At 39.7% G+C, this 19,750-nt stretch overlaps 1 protein-coding gene across 1 annotated transcript; it reads right to left on the bottom strand.

The window, feature by feature from the left end:
• Positions 1–2,393: 2,393 nt before the first annotated feature.
• MEE22 (maternal effect embryo arrest 22) lies at positions 2,394–7,620 on the bottom strand. Its single transcript, XM_079085112.1, has 8 exons — positions 7,378–7,620; positions 7,069–7,204; positions 5,380–6,776; positions 4,190–5,229; positions 3,989–4,119; positions 3,079–3,632; positions 2,886–2,998; positions 2,394–2,809 (listed from the first exon to the last, which is right to left on the bottom strand). The coding sequence occupies exons 1-8, from the start codon at positions 7,432–7,434 to the stop codon at positions 2,512–2,514; spliced, it is 3,726 nt and encodes a 1,241-aa protein (XP_078941238.1). The 5' UTR covers positions 7,435–7,620; the 3' UTR covers positions 2,394–2,511.
• Between the last annotated feature and the right edge of the window lie 12,130 nt (positions 7,621–19,750).

The raw sequence follows: 19,750 nt of genomic DNA, 5'->3' as shown, positions 1-19,750 counted from the left end.
GTCAAAATTCAAATCATCATACCTGCGGCATAATATTAAATCCAAACATATTACAATTCATAATATAAATAAATATAATATTAAATCCAAACATATAACAATTCATAATATAAATAAAATTTTCATTTCTAGCCTCTCATTTAATTTATTATTTTCAGGTTTATTCGCACCCAACACCATCCTATACCTATATTTGAGTGAAACATCTGTTTGAGAAAAAATGATAACAATTACGATCATATAATAAAGTTTTGTTTATTAATTACTTTTCAAATCAAACGTTGTCACCTTAGCACACTTAAATCATATCTTTTGACTATACATCATTTTTACCAAGACTTAACCTCCCAAAAATTGAATGATTATATTTAACCATTTTATATAGTTTTAAATTCATTTCAATGATGTCAACCGATTGTAATTTATACTTATAATTTCTACCCATTAGTTTATTGTATATTTACAATTTCCTCCCCTTTAATTTATTTGTTATTGTAACATATAAAATAATATGTATGACTTATTCGTTTTTTATTTTATTTGATTACACATTACAATATTTTATAATTTTATAAAAATGATATAAAAGTAAACAAAAGATTAAAATATATAAATTATATTTTAAAAATAAAAATGATAAAAATAGAAGATAATCTGACTATAAATCTAACTTAAACATATAATAATGTACGGACACACAATTCAAGAAATTCAGACACATTTTTTTATCAGGTACACAATTTAAAAGATACTGATAAATAATTTAACATGTTTATCATAACAGATGTAATGTTTTTATTATAAATAGACCCTTCAATTTCATTTTCATGGTACCTAATTTTGGAAAATAATCTATTTTAAGTAGCGACATGAGTTGGCCTGAGTATTTGTCATCGTTTGATGAATTAAATTACAAGGTATGTTCATTTATTACTATTAAGATATTTATGTTTATGTATATCATATATATTCATATTTGTATGTATTGATTACGGTAACAATATTCACACTAGCAATGCATCTCAAGATCGTGATAATGAAAGAAGTTATTCCATTAGTAACACATCAAAATTTGAAACCGACATGGTAAAAGTTTTAGGTTTGTTAGAAGAATTATGAATCGATAAGTTTATTAGTTTCTAAAAAAACATCATTTTCAAATATTCAATTCTCGTGAACAATTAGACTGGGTTCAAAAGACGGTGCATCGAATTGGTTATGTTATTGTAATAAAAAGATCCACTACTAACGTAACTACTTATATTTAGAAGGTCATTCGTATCCAATGCGTCTTTCTGAAAGTTAAACCCAAATAGTTGAAGATTTGTTAAGAAAACATGTGCAACCACGAAATATATGATCTATTAAAACATAAAAATATAGAAAATTTATCCACTTTTCCAACAATATACAATGCAAGCCAAAATTCAAAAAGAATGAGAAAAATAGAAAAACTCAAATGTAGGTTGTTATGTCTTTCTTAGATAAACATGATTATGTTTATTATAGTCATGGAGATGCATCAACATAGGAGCTTCAATATTTATTTTTTACTCATCGAATTTCATTAAAGATGTAGTGTGCATTCCCGTACATGATGCTAATGGATGTGGCATACAAAACAAACATGTATGAGATGTCCCTCCTTGAAATAGTTGGTGTCACGCCAAGTAATATGACATAGCATTTGTCTATATGTATAAGGAAACAGTCAGTGAATACAGTTCCCCTTGTAGGTGTTGTTATTCGAGGGTATATGTTGGTCTATAGGTGACTTGGTAAGTCTTTGTAAAAATGATGTGTAAAAAGTGGGACACCATTTGATTTGAAAAGTAATTAATAATCAAAACCTTATTATGATTGTAACTGTTATCACTTTTTCAAAAAGATGTTTCACACATTTTGGGTTAATAATCAAAACTTTATTATGATTGTAATTGTTATCATTGTTTCACCCCTTTATGAGTTCAATGCTTTTTTTTTTTGGAATGTTGCATGTTACTGGAATTTCATATTTTGATCTTCCCTTCAAAATTTAATCCCATAAAACAGTGGAATTGTAATTCGGGTTTCGTCTACACTCTTTAGTAGAATAAATTTTATAAAACCCCCACAAATCAATACATTTCATTTCTATCCCTCTCTTCAATATTAATTTTTTTTTATATATATATAAAGTGTTTTCACTAATATGAACTTAGAGGTTGTGGTTAAGTAGGTTTTGAACAGTGAGTTGAATGAAAAATATCCAAATAGTAACTCAGCCAAGGCAAAACTGTTGGAAACCATGTATATACGAGCAAAAGATGAATTTTTTAGTGGGTGAAACTAATAGAGCTCGACCCATTCTTGGTTTACAATAACAATCTATGTATTACCAAAAGAATCACGCATAGTAAATTAGGTCATTAACTTTAAACATGTAAGCACCAACAAGGGCATGAATGTAATTTGCATTCGGCTACTATGACTACAAAATTGTTTAATTTCAAGTTTCAACAAGAAGATTCTTTATGAAACACCAGCAGCAGGTAAGAGTCTAACAGACAACGCCTTCTGCTCATCACTCAACAAATTAAACCATTTCTGTATGCAATCAATTGCACCTGAACAACTTACAAACCTCTTATTATTCTTATCACAAATTTCTTCAAAACTGAGAGGCGTTGTACCCAATAAAGAATTCACAGCTGCAAATTGGACCCTTAAACTCATTTTCCTTGATGTGGTCCCGCTTATGAACCAACTCAATTTCATTCTGATTTTTTCCACGTCAGCATCTTCCAATCCATTACCATCAATCCCAAGTCTGTAACATTAACAAATATCCAATTAAAAAAAATTATAATAAACAAATAATTAAAACAGTCAAAACTAAAACTCACCTTGCAAGTTGGCCTAGAAGAACAAAAACAGCAGTCAAAGGTGTTTCAACTACAAACACTTCCAACAACTTCAACAGCTCACTAACAATGTTCTCGCAAATCCAACCCCACTTCTGCAAATCCAAAACAAATAAATATTAATTAACACAAATTATTTAAAAGAAAAGTTAAAACTAAATATACATATACATACCATCTTAGATGCTATTAACTCCAAAAGTGACAAAACATCCCCAAAATCAGACAAATCACCATCAGAAACGGTTGTTGATTTCAGTTTATTCAAGAGAAGTGATGCCACTTCTTCCATGGAAACAGCACCAATTAAAAATGGACACTTGGCGCATGATGATGATGAATTTTCCTTTTCATAGTATGTGACTAAAGAACTTACTACAGTCATTATTAAACTGTAGTCACCTTGGGCTATTAATTTTTCTCCACATATGTAACCAAAGATATGTAGAAATGTTAAAGTTGAGGGAGTGGTGATGTGGGAAATGGTGTATGATGTTTCACATATGGAGTCAATTCGGTCAAAAGCTACACAAATTGATGCTAAAAAAATCGATCCAATCACCAGCTGTTGCAATGAGGCTTTGGAGTCTGAAAATGATGGTGACTCGGGATTTATATCACTGTGGATTACTACTCTTTCATTGATTATAAAATCTTGAATTAGAGTAATAACTTCATCTAAATTGCATACTTTTTCAAAAATGGTTCTCGTCTCTACATCAGACATCACTGCACATAGAAAATAACAACTGAATTATAAATATATACAAAACAGAGTAAGTTACATTTTTGGTCCCCGGGTATAGCTGATTTTTTTGCAATTTTGGTTCCCCAAAAGTTCTCTCTTGGGATTTTGGTCCTTATTTGTGGTTTTTGGGATCAAAATTGCAAAAATCGGCAATAGTCAGGGACCAAAAATAGTCATTTCACTAGGAATAAGGATAAAAAAAATATTACAGGAACCTCAAATAAGGACAAAAATTGCACTAGAAAACTTTATGGGATCAGAATTGCAAAAATCAACTATACCCAGGGACCAAAGGTGTGATTTACTGTAGAAAATATGAAGCTAAGATAACACATACCTTTCTTGATTTGTCCAGAAAAGATATCTATGGTCTTCAAAAAGCTCTCATCTAAGACATGGTTGACATTAGTCAAAGCAATGTTTGAGGGGCTCTTCAAGAACAATGAGAAGAACACACAGACCTTTTCCCTGAAAATTAAAAGAGAAGAAATGGTAAACAAAAAATAAAACCACATGTTTTATAAGCCAAGAAACTTACTTGGGTGAGAGAATTTCTTCAGCAGAAAGAGCAAAAATTATATTTTTAATCATGTGATCACTCTCAGAAGACACACAGCATTGAGTCATCAAAGTTCCTGTTGTATGAAATATCTTGGAAAGGCTGCCACTGTCCTTGATGTCTGGAAATACAACAATATACTGACAAGAATCATCGACACCTGGCAACAACCCATTTGTGCAATTAACTTCAGAAGGTCTAGAATCTTCTACAACATCTAACTGGATGTTTGGAAGAGTAGGTGAAAGAGGCCTTTCAACTGCAAAACGGTATCTTTCCTCCTCAAATTCACTATCCAAACTGAGCAACTTCATATAGTCATCATCCAACATTCTCTTAAAAATCTCAACATTCTTCCCACCATTTTCAAGATTATCATCATTACACATACGAGTAGCTTCCACTCCATTATTTTCAAAAGCAACTAAATCAACGTTTTCATCACCAACTGTTTTTTTCCCTGGATCTTCCTTTTGCTCAATAGTCTTGCAAGAAGGTTGCAATGTAACTTCTTTCAATGGTTTATCCACATCACCTACTTTTGTATACAAATGCTCAATGGATTCAGTTGCATTTAGGGTTCGCTTTCTTTTCCTGTTTTTTCCATCTTTGTTTTTCAGTTTAAGAGGAGTTTTGACATCATTATTATCAGCCACCACTGCATCATTTCTGGTTGTAGGAACCTCACTAGACAACCTTGAAATAGGCAGCTGTTGATTGGAATTCAGTTTATTACTTTCATCTGGTTTAGTGTTGGAAATAACACATTTCCCCTGTGAGCCCACCAACTGTCGATCAGAAAAAGATGACATGCTTGAAACAAGGGCATAATTGTCTACATTTTTTTTGTTAGAGCCTCCAAGGAGTGAGTCCATTTTAGTAGCAGTACCTGAGGTGACTTCAGTACATGTTCCAGATATAGGAAGTGACACTACAGGAGATCTTGCAGAATTAGGCTTCATAAGTTCTTTTCCACTCTCAGGGTGCATAAATTTCCTCTTTGAGTTTACATTTCGATTCTGTAAAAAAGAAAAATGTCACTTAATAGTTAATACATCCATCATGCCTAAAAACTGGAAAGATATTGCATCAATGCAATGAAGAAAAAAAGTATCTCAACCTCAATAACAAGATTTATGAATTACTAAATAATAAAAAAAAAAACTAACCTGTTCCAGACAAGATTTACCAGCATTGCAGATTTCATAACAGCTACAGAGTCCTACACGATTTGAAAATCGAGCAAACTCCAGCTTTAGTTGATGAAGCTCTTTTTCAACTGCTTTTTTACACTTCTTTTCAAGCTCAGCCACTTGATTAGCATGCTTTACTCTCTCCTTTTCAAGCTTCAGCCTTTTCTTTAAAAGTTTCATTTCATCATATTTACCTTTCATATCTTTCTCAGTCAAAACACAAGAAGGGTTTGTTAAGTTTCTTGAAGAAACATCATTTTGAATCTTTTCACTTCCAATTGTAGTCATTTGTTTGGTATCTTTTTCCTTCTGTTTTGCTTCCATCTCTTTCTGCAATTTAACATAATTCTGTTGACACTCTTCTAACTGCTGATGAATCCGATCTGCACGCTGTTTCTCCTCCAAAGCATTCTTCATATTCAATTCTGCAATCTTTTGTTGTTCTTCATATTTCTTTTTCTCTTTTACATACTTTTTTCTTTCAGCCTCAAGTTTCTTGTTTGCTTCTTTAAACTTTGAACCTTCTAAAACCAACTTAGATCTTACCTCATCTGCCTCACACTTTAATCTTTCACACTGTTGTCCAAATTCCTCCCTTTTTTTCTTTTCAACATCAACTAACTTTCTTTGCTCATCAGCTTTACTTTGTTCTGTTTTCAACATTTCTCGCATTTTATTACCTTTTTTCTTCTCTATTTCAGCTTTCTTTGTCTCAGAGTCCGCTCGTTTTCTCTCATTATCAAGAAGATTTTTAAGTCGAGTTATTTCTGTTTCCATTTCAGATACACGCCCTTGAAGGGATGTAATTACATCCATATCCTCAGATTTTGGAGAAGACAACTCATCCACCAATGGAACCTTCTTCTCAGCCATTAAAACTTCAATTTCAGCTTCAGCCTCAGTCTTTGCAGTTTTCAATGCTTCAGCTCTAATCTTCTCCATATCTGCTCTAGCACTCTCTTTTTGAAGATCCTTCTTTAGCTGTTTCTTTTCTGTTTCCACATTAAGCAACTGTGCTTTGAGCTTACTTAATTCTTTTTCAATCTTGTCTTTTTCAGCCTTAGAACTTTGTAATGCCTCATCGGCTCTTTTCTTTTCTTCTACAGCTTTCTTTCTATTGGTAGCTGAAACACTTGTTTCCTTCTGAAGCTGCTCTCGTAGGCAATTTATCTCCTTTTCACTGTCAGAAACACGCCCTTTGAGAAGTGTAAGTTCTTCACTCACATGTTCTGGTACTGAACCTTCTTTTTGACTCAATGATAAAATCTCAGACTTCAGTGAGGATATCTCATTCTCCAATGAAACTCGTGCAGCTGATTCTTTTTCTTTATTCTTCCTTTCATTGTCAGTCTGCAGCTTCTCTTCCTCACAAGCTGCAAAATAAGTTAACATCAATTACTGATCCCAAAAGTTGTTGTTTCAACCCTAAAATGTCATAATGAGGTGCTCTTCCATTTCTCCCATTTGGATCATATATATATATATATATATATATATATATATATATATATATATATATATATATATATATATATACACCCCTTAGTTTGTTTGTTAAATTTCTTAGGTTTACATAAACCTTTCTACCTCACAAAATAACATTTACGATTGCATAAGTAATATAATATGCATATCTAAAGGAGTCCAGAAACAATGTATACTTACCCTTCTTGAGTTTCAGAACATCATCTTGCATCAATATAAACTGTCGCTCATAAAGCCCGACTGCCTTCTTAAGCGCGGCCCTAGCCTCCTCCGTCTTCTTGCACTTTTGTTGCACTTTTAACAGTCTATCTTTCCACTGATATCAAATTGTATTTATTAGTACACAATCCCAAAGATTTAAAAATAATTTAGGACTGGCTAACCAAGAACTAAGAAATGCGATTGAATTCTTGAAATCAAATGTAGTTCTTGAGTGATTACGATTAACTAAATCAACTAATATGAAACAAAAAAACTCAAATGAATTACCTCGCTACAACAAGGATTGGCTGTAGATTCATTTTTCAATTCCAAATGCTCCGCCATGTCTGCTGATCCTAGGGCTAATGCCCAAGGGTAGCTACCACATCGATTTCGTTCGAACTAGTTATCTAACTGATTTTGGCCGTTCATCTTTTTCTCTCCCGTGGCGTCTACTCGTCTACTGCTTGTGCTAAACCCACGCCGGTCGCCTGTGTAAAACCCTTTCTGTGTCAGCCGCTTTCCTCAACAAACGGGTCGGGTTATGTTCGTTCTTGCCGAATCATACTTTTAACAGCCACATACTTTCATGTTTTCTCACATGGACCACTAAAGTTGTAGTTTTTGCAATGTGACCCTCTTTTATATGGGAGGGGTGGGTTTGGTTAGCCTTTTGTAAGTTGATCAAAGTCTCGAAAATGCTTCCAACGGGGAATACTTTTGAATCATAATTTGGCTAACTCTCGTAGCATTGTAGGAAATAATATGCATCAATACTTTAGGTTTAGATCAAATGTGTTCATTGTTCATTTATAGTATCTATAGTTTTTGATATGATCATTTGGAGTGCCAATTCCAAAATATGGTGGGTAGACCAGGTATTTTTGGCAACTAATATTCTTCTATTATTGGAAAAAGGTAACTAAAAGGCATTCCATGTATGTATACATGAAATGTAATTTGTTGTTCCACGACGTATGTAATCTCTAATAGGTAGCTCTGCATGATTTGAGGTTGCCGATAGTTGGTGTTCAGGTGATTGTATCGTAGGTCGTAGGGAAATCCCATCATGTGGCCATATTCACAAGTTTGTTGGTTATTGGTTCTTGAGTTTTGGGAATTGTTTATTGGCATGATTGTGTTTTAGTGTGTAATAGGTATGGAATAGTTTTTGTGTATCATTTATTGTACTGTCAGACTTGGTTGAGCATTGAGACCAGTTGTAGGCTCACGTGTCTTGCCACAACTACTTTTGTTAAGTCATTTTGTACTACAGCTTGCACATTTCCCTGGTGACGAAGTTCTAGTTTTGTTTAGTTGTATATTCTTCAAATTATAAAGCCTTAATTTCACAGTATGTCATGACTTTACATCGGTATTTGGACTGAAAAGTTTGAATCTTGTATATGTTTATCTATCTTTGTAATATTTACATGTTAAGTCTTTTTTGGGTTAACTCAACATCAAAGTGTAAGACTAAGGATGGATATGCGGTCGTAAAGTACCGGAGACCATGATCCTTGTCCATATCCCTAAATATTTTGAAACATCCCAAAACTATAGACCAAAAATTTCTTTTAAAATCATTTATGAAAAACCATAATTCATCCATATCATAATAAAAACCACAAGTCATGTATCTCAAAACATCATCAAATCTGTCAATGTATCAAAATCATATATCATAAATCAGAGTGAATCCTCCCAGGCTAAAAACAGTGGTGTGTGTCATGCAGTCATCCCGAGCTCTTCCCCTTACTAGCGGAAGTACCTGAAACCAAAACTGAAAACTGTAAGCACGAAGGCTAGTGAGTCTCCCCAACTACCACATACCATACACATAACACATAAACATATATTGGGCCCCGCCTCTGCTACATCGAGTCAAGCTCGACATCGGCTTTCCCGGTATCGGGCCCCGCCCGGCATCGAACCCTATTCGGCATCGGGCCCCGCCCGGCATCGATCAAATCTCAGAATACATAAGAGCATAATCAGTAATACACATAAACCTAAGCACATAACGTTAACACTTAAACATTCCTCGGGCCCCGCCCGGCATCGGACCGTAATCTAGTATCATACTAACATTCCTCGGGACCGCACCGGCATCGAACCGAAGTCTGGAAGCACACAATACAAACACATGCAAGAATCACAAAGACATCAAGCATACAAGCATTCCTCGGGACCGCCCCGACATCGAATCGAAGTCCGGAAAAGCATATAAACCTACATCGGGCCCCGCCCGGCATCAGACCATAGTCCGGAACTATTACTAACTAAACAGGCCGGCCTTGGTACCTTAGACCCGTTCCTACTGGAGGAAACTCACCTCGAATGCTAGTTGTGAAATCTCGTGTAGGAATCTCTGACGGCTACTCCAACGACTCACCGGCTATCAATTTCACAATAACACTTAATCAAAAACCTGATAACTCCTCTTAGGGTAAAATGACCATTTTACCCCTGGTCAAAGTCAAAGTCAAGGTCAACTCCTAGTCAACCCAACTCGTCGAGTTATCTCCCAACTCGGCGAGTTCCTATACAACTCAGACTCGTGGTCAACCGAGTCAACTCGTCGAGTCCCTTCCCAGACTCGTCGAGTTCTACCTGGCATACAATCGGGACAACTCGGCTTCAACTCGTCGAGTCCCTTACTGGACTCGCCGAGTTCCCCTGCCTGTTTGGGCTATCTTAATGGATTCAAACCCTATACTCCAGATCTAGACTTCATACTTCACATAAACCCAGGAAATGCTATTTTAAGGGTAAAGTTTCTGACTTTACCCATTAATACCACTTCATAAAGGGTTTAGCTCAAACCCTAATTCCTTGGGACCTATAACTTGGTCCTTAACCCATCCATACACCAAACTAAGGCTTACAACTTCAGATCTAATCCCCTAACACTACTTGGACACGTAAAGTTCCCACATTTTTCCTACATGCATGGACTTTTGGGCTAAAAAGGCCAAAATGATACTTTTATGGCTTGCATGGGGGCTTCAATGGCATACATTTTACACCTTTATGTCATAACAACCCCTCTAGGTCCTAGATCTGAAAGATTATCCACTTGGGTCGTCCATTCTCCAAATGTAACGCCCGTGTTTCTGGGCTAAGCATTAAAGACGAGGTAATAGTCTAGGTCAACTATTGTAACGTGTTTTGAAGTAATAAGAATGAATTATGTGAATTTATGTGCCTTATATTTAATTATGATGATATAATAAATTAAAGATAAAAATAAGCGTCAAAAGTAAATGTTAGATAAAGCTGATATCTATGAAGAAAGTTGTAGTGGTCGAAACAAGGATTCCGGAGATATATAAAGAATACCGAAATCCGAGTTATAACGAAGAAGTTATGACCTGTAGAAGTTTCGCGACAGAACCGGCACGACGTTGTGTGACGTAAAAAGTGAATTTACGATAAAGTGCTTTTTAGCCTTAGCGATCTAAATGGAAGTCGTAGCATACGTTAAACTGAGAGCGTGCATAAAAAGAATGTCCAAATCTGACTTCGTATGAGGAAATTATGAATTTTCTAAGATTTGGCATAGCAGTATGTAGCCCGGAATTCGAATAATAGATCGAGCGATTTTTAGCCGACACAACCTAAACGAGAATCGAAGATCTCGTCGATTGTAGTTCAACGGTAAAAAGACAGACGAAAACGGACGTCGGATGAAGAAGTTATAATTTTTAACGGACTTTTCCTGTCCCGGCCTGTTAAAAACATAACTTTAAAAATAAAGTCAAAATTAGCCGATGGAGTCTAAACGAAAGTTGTAGAGTATAATCTCACCTACACGTGGATATAAATAACGTCAAAAACGGAGTTCGTATGCGAAAGATATGGATTTTTGAAGTTCTGGGCACAAACTTCGAGGCTGGTCCGAAGGAGTACGCCCAGCGTACTTCGCACGTATTCGATCTGGAGTCATCCACGTCGCCCTTCCTTCGCTAGACACGTATCTTGACACGTCTGAGGCACAAGAACCGAACACAAGCCACGTTTTCCTCGTACGCCCAGCGTACGAGGGTACGCTCAGCGTAGGACTCCTCAAGCCAGTACGCCCCGCGTATCGAAGAATTACGCCCAGCGTAATGCGAGGCTTCGGCCACTATAAATGGGGTGCGAGACCTTCCAAAATTGTTTGGAAAATTTTACACTCTTCCACCTTCTACTTCCTTTTTAGCTACAAAAAATACCCCCAAGCCTAGAATATTATCCTAGCATCGTAAGCAAGCCCCGGAGAGCCCGAAGATCCCGATAAAAGAGTTTTTCTAGATGAAACTCTGCCCGCGTGAAGCCCGGTTTTTGAGAAAACATCCCGGTTTCATCGAAAAAGATTGTTTTAAGGGACGAAGTGTTGTCCAATCATGGTCTTATCAAGTGAGTGTGTAGTCACTTTCATCTTACACATAGATATGAAGTATTTTCTATAAAATACGTGCTATGTGTAATTATATTGTTTGTTTACTTGAGATGGGTGTTGAACAGATGTTTTATACAAGTTTTAAATTGTATATGTCTTTTTATCTACAAATATGTTGGGTAAAACATGGGTAGATGAAATAGTTGATGTGTGTTAAAATGATGAGAGGCCTCGATGTTGTTGTTGTTGTTGTAGTCATCTAGCGGAGTATAGATGACGACCACAGACCTTTCTAGACAGTCCAGTGGAACGCTAGCAGGCTCGCAACCTGTAGGTGTTGGTGAACGATATGTTCGCTGGTGTACTCCATCCCCCTCATGGTTGCCTTATTTGACATAAATTGCTGAGGAATCCCTAAAGCAGTGCTGTCACCCCGATGAAAATCCTTAGGCTAGGTCCCTTATGATAGGTGTTTAGGGACGTAAAGTGAGGATAACGGGAACAGGTAATCAGGGTTATTGTTGGTTGATGAAATTAATAAATTTATTATTGGTTGATGAAATTAATAAATTTATTATTATTTGTGGGTTGAAAACCCTATATGCTCACCAGGCTCCCAAGCCTGACCCACTCAGCTTTTTATATTATAGGTAGTGGACCCAGAGCATAGTTGGATGTGACGAGGGATTTTTGGATTATAGGCCAGTAGATGTAAATAACTGTTGTAAGGCTTATAATGTACTGTTTATGCTTTTGGTATGTATCGGAACATGACATCCCAAGGTTTTGTTATATAATGAAAATACATTTCTTTAAGAAATGCTTTGATAAATTTTTATCATATTTTGTTTTGGGGACAAATTCCGCAACACCTTTTGGAAGATTACTATGATTTTATTTTAAAATCATAAACTAAATCGGTCTTTTCTGGCCGAGAAATTTGGGGATGTCACACCAAAGGTTATTATTCTTGGGTTAAAACCTTCATAAAAGGGAAATGAAGAGATCTAATGAACTAGAGGTCAAGATAGAAACTTGATTACCAGAAAATGTAGCCAAAGAAGTGTAGTTTTTGGATCTATTATATTTCTCTTGAGCCTTCTAACTCCTTCTTCTTCTTCAAGCTTCAAGAACACAAAAGATTGCTTACAAATGGCTCACACACTCACAAGATGCTCTAGGGTTTTGTGGATTAGGGTTTGGGACAAGGAGGCTGTAAATGAGGCCAAGGAGTGGGGATTAAGATGCTTAAATAGGGTGCAAAACCCCGAAATTAGGGTTTCATTATGGTCGATCTTCTCGACGAGTCGAGGGCTCTGGACTCGTCGAGTAGATAGCTTAAACCCCGCGCATATTCTGCCTTCTACTCGATGAGTTAGGACCACCAACTCGTCGAGTCCCTCTCTTAAAATGAATAAATAAATAAGTTAATTGCATACCAGGAACCATGTGTTACAATTCTCCCCCACTTGTCTTAGACTTCGTCCTCGAAGTCAGCTGCATCTGAAAACAACTTTGGGCAGTGCTCCCTCATCTCCTCCTCCGGCTCCCATGTCCACTCTGAACCCTTGTGGTGCTGCCACTGCACCTTCACTAACTGAACAACCTTGTTCCTCAAGGTTTTCGTCTTGCGATCCAGAATCGTCATCGGTCTCTCGATGTAGTTTAAGCTGTCGTCGACCTGAATATCCTCCAAGGGCACAATCGCCGTATCATCCACTAAGCACTTCCGTAACTGTGAAACATGGAAAGTGTTGTGGATCTGTCTGAGCTCTGCCGGTAGATCCAACCGATAAGTCACCCTGCCCACCGGGCTATAACCCTGAAAGGACCAATGTACCTGGGGCCCAGCTTGCCCCGTTTCCAGAACCGGATGACACCTTTCCAAGGTGACACCTTCAGGAGGACCATATCGCCCACCTGAAACTCTAAATCTGAACGCCGCTTGTCGGCATAGCTCTTCTGCCGACTCTGAGCAGTCTGGAGCCTGCTCCGGACCTGCTGGATCCGCTCTGTAGTCTTGAGTACTACCTCAATACTCCCCATGACTCACTGACCGACCTCACCCCAACAGATTGGGGTCCTACACTTCCTCCCGTAGAGCATCTCAAAGGGAGGCCGGTCTATGCTGGCGTGGTAACTGTTGTTATATGAAAATTCTGCTAACGAAAGATACGTATCCCAACTGCCACCAAAATCCAAAACACATGCGCGTAGCATGTCCTCGAGAGTTTGTATCGTCATCTCGCTCTGTCCGTCCGTCTGAGGGTGGAAAGCGGTGCTGAAGTGGAGACGAGTACCATCTCCTCGTGAAACCGCTTCCAAAATCTAGAAGTGAAACGGACATCTCGGTCTGACACTACCGAGATAGGCACTCCATGTCGTGCCACTATCTCACGCACGTATATCTCGGCCAGCTTCTCGGCCGATATGCTCTCCTGGATCGGGATAAAATGGGCGCTCTTGGTCAACCGATCCATGATGACCCATATCGAATCTACTCCACGTGCGGTCCTAGGAATCTTGGTAATGAAATCCATGGTGATATCCTCCCATTTCCACACGGGAATGTCTAGCGGCTGCATCTTGTCGTGTGGTCTCTGGTGCTCAGCCTTGACCTTTCTGCAGGTCAAGCACCGCTCCACGTACCAAGCAACGTCCCGCTTCATGCAGGGCCACCAGTAATCAGGGCGAAGATCCCGGTACATCTTCGTCGCCTCGAATGGATGGAGAACCTCGACTTATGGGCCTCATCCATCAGAATCTATCGTACTCTGCCCCAGTACGGAACCCAGACCCTCCCATCCAGGGTCAACAACCCTCGGCTGTCATAATCAAACGAGGCCAGCCGGCCTACAATCCGATCACACTTCTGGCGCTCTCTCAACCTGCGCCTCTCTAATCTGCTCCAGCAGTGGAGTAATCACTGTCATCCTCAAACATATATCTCTAATCGGAGCCGCCACCGCCTTGCGGCTCAGGGCGTCGGCCACCACATTGGCTTTACGTGGGTGGTAAAGGATCTCACAGTCATGGTCCTTCACCACATCTAACCACCGACGCTGCCTCGTGTTCAGATTTGGCTGATCCATGAGGTACCTCAAACTATTGTGGTCCGTATAAATGGTACAACGGACTCTGTAGAGGTAATGCCGCCAAATCTTGAGGGAGAAAACCACCGCCCCTAGATCTAAATCATGTGTCGGATAGTTAGCCTCGTGAGGCTTCAACTGTCTCGACGCGTAAGCTATTACATAACCCCGCTGCATCAAAACTGCACCCATGCCAGTAATCGACGCGTCACAATAAACCACAAAGTCATTAACTCACTCGGGCAGAGTCAAAATCGGTGCCTCGCATAATTGTTGTCTCAGAGTCTCGAAAGCTGCCTGCTGCTCAGGCCCCCAGCAGAATGTCACCGACTTCTTGGTAAGTCGGGTCAAAGGAACAGCAATCTTGGAGAAATCCTAGATGAATCTCCTGTAATAACCTGCTAGACCAAGAAAACTCTGAATCTCAGTTGGAGACCTCGGAACCTCCCACTGCATCACGTCCTCTATCTTGGTCGGATCAACCAGAATACCTTTTTTGTTGACAAGGTGCCCCAGAAACTGCACCTCGCACAACCAGAAATCACACCTGGAGAACTTTGCAAAAAAGTCTCTCCCTCCTCAATGTTTCCAGCACCTCCCTCATGTGCTCCTCGTGCTGCTCCTGAGTCTTGGAATAGACCAAGATATCATCAATGAAAAAAATCACAGACCGATCCAACATCGGTCTGCACACTCAGTTCATGAGGTCCATGAACGCGGTTGGAGCATTGGTGAGTCCAAACGGCATCACCATGAACTCATTGTGCCCATAGCGAGTCCTAAAAACTGTCTTCTGGACATCCTCGTCCCTGACTCGCATCTGGTGATAACCCGATCGCAGATCAATCTTGGAGAACCAAGATGCACCCTGTAGCTAGTCAAACAAATCATCAATCCTCGGGAGGGGGTAACGGTTCTTCACCGTTACATAATTCAGCTCTCGGTAGTCTATTCACATCTGATGCGAACCATCCTTCTTCTTCACAAAAAAGGATCGGTGCTCCCCATGGTGAACTACTCGGTCTGATAAATCCCTTGTCTAGCAGCTCTTGCAGCTGCGTAGACAACTCCTGCATCTCGGGAGGAGCCAACCGATATGGTGCCTTGGCTATCGGAGCCGCACCAGGGACTAAGTCGATCCTGAACTCAACCTGTCTCTCCGGAGGTATCCCAGGAAAATCCTCCAGGAATATATCTGAGTACTCTCGCACGACCGGTACATCATCCACTGTCGCCTTACCCTTATCCCGGGTATCCATCACATAAGTGACATAACCTGCGCAACCCTGCTAAAGGTAACGCCTCGCCCTCGCTGCTAAACATAAAACCGGTCCGCGTTGTGGCCTCTCGCCCTGAATCACTAACCCTCCCCCACTAGGAGTCCGAACCCTCAGTAGCTGCTGCTCGCAGTCGATCACTGCCCCATTGGGGCTCGACCAATCCATACCCACTATAACCTTATTCCCTCGCAGGGGAATAGGAACCAGATCCACTGAAAACTGCTCATCGAATAACTGAAGTGTACAACCTCTGTGAACCCTCGCAACCCTAACGGTCATGTCATCCGCTATATCTAGGGGTGTTCGTTTTTATGGATCGGTTTGATCCGATCCAATCAAGTGAATCCGAATAGATTTTGGTTTACAAAACATTGATCCGAATAGTCCAAACTAAATTTAAATCCGATCCGATCCAACCAAATTCCAATTCGGTTGGATCGGTTTTTACAATTCGGTTTTCAAGAAGCAAGGCATTTTGAAAAATATATAACTTGAATATTAACAAAATCTATAAAGAAACCATTTTTTTCATAAATTATAATTTATGAACAAATACTAAGAAAATATATTATAGTTAATATTTCATTGACAAAAAACTTTTGATAAGAAGTAATTTTAAAGTATTATATTCGATGAAAATTTCTAATAGCTAAAATAATAATTTAGTAAATTTATAAATACTTAAAGATACATATGAAAAATAGATAATAAGTTGTTATTCTGTTTTTTTGGACTATTCGGTCCTTAGTTTATAAACCAAAACCAATCCGAAATCCAGAATAATAATTCGGTTTTGCTGAAAACCAATCCAAAAATCCGAATATCCGAACCAAATAGTTCGATCCAAATTGTCCAATTGGACAATTCGGTTTTATCTAAATAGTGAACAACCCTAGCTATATCCACATCCAGTGGGCAATCCAGCTCCCCCTGAGCTCCTACGAATCTCTTGCTGAGCGCGAGCGACACAAAAGATCGGGTTGCACCCGAATCAAACAGTACCAAGGCTGATATACCGTTCACTAAGAACGATCCTATAACAAACACATAAACATAAGCAATAATCATAACATATAAAGAGATAAGGAGAGAATACATACCCATCACAACATCAGGAGCCGCACGTGCCTCCTCAGCGGTAATCTAAAAAGCCCTGCTCCTTGCCGTAGGCGCCTCTGCCCGACCCTGACGACCATCTGTAATCCTTAACGTGGCAGGAGCGGGTGCCGCCACCTGTCCTGCTGCTGTCAGACTCGAACAATGGGCCTTCTTGTGGCCCCTTTGATTGCACTGGAAGCAAATCAGATCTAAAACTGCTGTGGTGGTGGTAGCTGTACAATCCCTACTCATATGACCAGTTCGGCCGCACTTGAAGCAGCCCGAACTCCCCGTCCTGCACGCCCCCTCGTGCATCTTGCCGCACTTGCCACACCGGTTGCGGCCTTGCTGGCTCCTTGATCTGTTATCTGATACCTTGGGCTTCTTGCCCGAAATGCCTGTCTGAACCCCATCTGGTTTCCTCTTCCTCTCCATCTCCAAATCCAACTCCCTCTCTCGAGCCCTGGCAATCATATCCTCCGGTGTCTTGCAGCTGGAGCGGCTCACAAACTGGCGGATATCACTCCGCAACATCTCATGATATCGGGCCTTCTTCATCTCCTCGTCCTCTATGTACTGCAGAACAAGAAGGGCTCTCTCTCTAAACTTGGCGGTGATCTCCGCCACAGTCTCTGTCGTCTGCTCAAGATCCTGGAACTCCCTCGCTAGCTGTTGCACCTCAATCACAGGTGCAAACTCAGCCCTGAACCTGGCCGAGAAATCACTCCAGGTCATAGCATCTAGAACTGTATCATCCCTAATGGCTCGTCTGACCTCCTCCCACCAATCACGTGCCCTGTCCTTCAGAAGACAGATTGCAAGTCGGACATTGTCCCCCTCAGGACACCTGCTCGGACGGAATGTGTTGGCGACTTCAGCCAACCATCTGCTGCTAGCAATGGGGTCCCGAGTCCCATGATAGTCGGGAGCTCCACAAGCCCTGAACTCCCAGAAAGTCAGTGTGCGCGACCCCATCATGGCCGCCACCTCAGTACGGAAAGCGCTCAGCTTCTCCTCCAAAAGCTCCAAAATACCCTCTTGACCGAACCAAAGATCACAAGAGTCTGATCTAAAATGCTACGCGTAATCTCAGACGAGATAAACTCCCTCGTATGCTCATCCATCTGCTCGGCTCCAGAGCCCGAGCCTGATCCCTCAACAGTGCCTGAAGTGCCAACCGGCCTAGTGCGTAGCGTCACCATACTGAAAATACACCATGATAAACATCAGTATACTCATCATATTTCGAGGCATCTCACATACTACAAGTTTCATGGGTTCATCTCAGCCTTCCTTGATTTGAGTACGGATCCTCTGCTTTCACTATTACGGGCCCATACTACCTTCCACATCTATCCGTACTTTCCTCAAGAACTGCCTCGACTCCACCACGTCCCTTCTACTACTACTGCTGATCTCATGCTAATCTCATCCTAGGCTTGCCCTAGGGTACTATCCAACCCACTCTTCGCCATCAGTTGCATAAGAAGTCGCTGTTATCTCCCCCCTAACTAGCTCGTGAATACTATTACATATCACTAAGACTAGATAATTCTTCGAATGAGAGATCCTACCCTACAACGGTTGGACTCAAACAAGAGCTGCGCAATAGAGCTAGACCTAACCTTCTGAAATTATTTAATCCATGCAATATGTAACTTAACATATTCATTTACTAGTTAGTAAAAGATAACTAGAACTCCTAAAAGCACAAAGCAAGTAGCATTCGAGCATCGAGTAAACATAATCAAGCATATCACATTCATGCCATCACTGACTAATCTATACTAGCATGCGTTTCATAAAGCTGAGATACATATAATAGGCATATAAGGCATCCTCCCTAGATCCTTAGTCCTAAACTAGCATGCAATTCTCATAAGGTTGATACACATATAATAGGCACATAAGGCATCCTTCCTAGATCCTTAGTCCTAATCTAGCATGCAGTTCTCATAAACATATCATAACATAAACTTGTATGGGTAATTTGGGAGTACTTACTTGAGCTCGGCTGATTGCATGCACCACACCCTTTTTCTCTTTTCAAAATTTCTTTTTATAAAAATGATTTTCTTTTGAAAATTTTCATACCAAGTCCTCAGTTTGGGTTCAGACACACCCGAGAGTGTGCCCGAATCCTTCAAACCAAGGCTCTGATACCAACTTAAAACATCCCAAAAATTTAGACCAAAAATATCTTTTAAAATCATTTATGATAAACCATAATCCATCCATATCATAATAAAAACCACAAGTCATGTATCTCAAAACATCATCAAATCTGTCAATGTATCAAAATCATATATCATAAATCAGAGTGAATCCTCCCAGACTAAAAACAGTGGTGTGTGCGATTCAGTCATCCCGAGCTCTTCCCCTTACTAGCGGAAGTACCTGAAACCAAAACTGAAAACTGTAAGCATGAAGGTTAGTGAGTCTCCCCAACTACCACATACCATACGCATAACACATAAACATATATTGCCCCCCCCCCCTGCTACATCGAGTCAAGCTTGGCATCGGCTTTCCCGGCATCGGGCTCCGCACAGCATCGGGCCCCGCCCGACATCGAGCAAATCTCGGAATACATAAGAGCATAATCAGCAATACACATAAACCTAAGCACATAACGTTAACACTTAAGCATTCCTCGGCCCCCGTCCGACATCAGATCGTAATCCGGTATCATAACAACATTCCTCGGGACCGCCCCGACATCGAACCGAAGTCCGGAAGCACACAATACAAACACATGCAAGAATCACAAAGACATCAATAATACAAGCATTCCTCAGGACCGCCCC

This window comes from Lactuca virosa, chromosome 3 (genome assembly GCF_052849685.1).
Source record: "Lactuca virosa cultivar CGN04683 chromosome 3, Lactuca_virosa_CGN04683_v6, whole genome shotgun sequence".
In the NCBI taxonomy this organism is placed as follows: Eukaryota; Viridiplantae; Streptophyta; class Magnoliopsida; order Asterales; family Asteraceae; genus Lactuca; species Lactuca virosa.
Note: the sequence above shows the minus strand (reverse complement) of the source record. Positions and strands in the feature narration are given on the sequence as shown.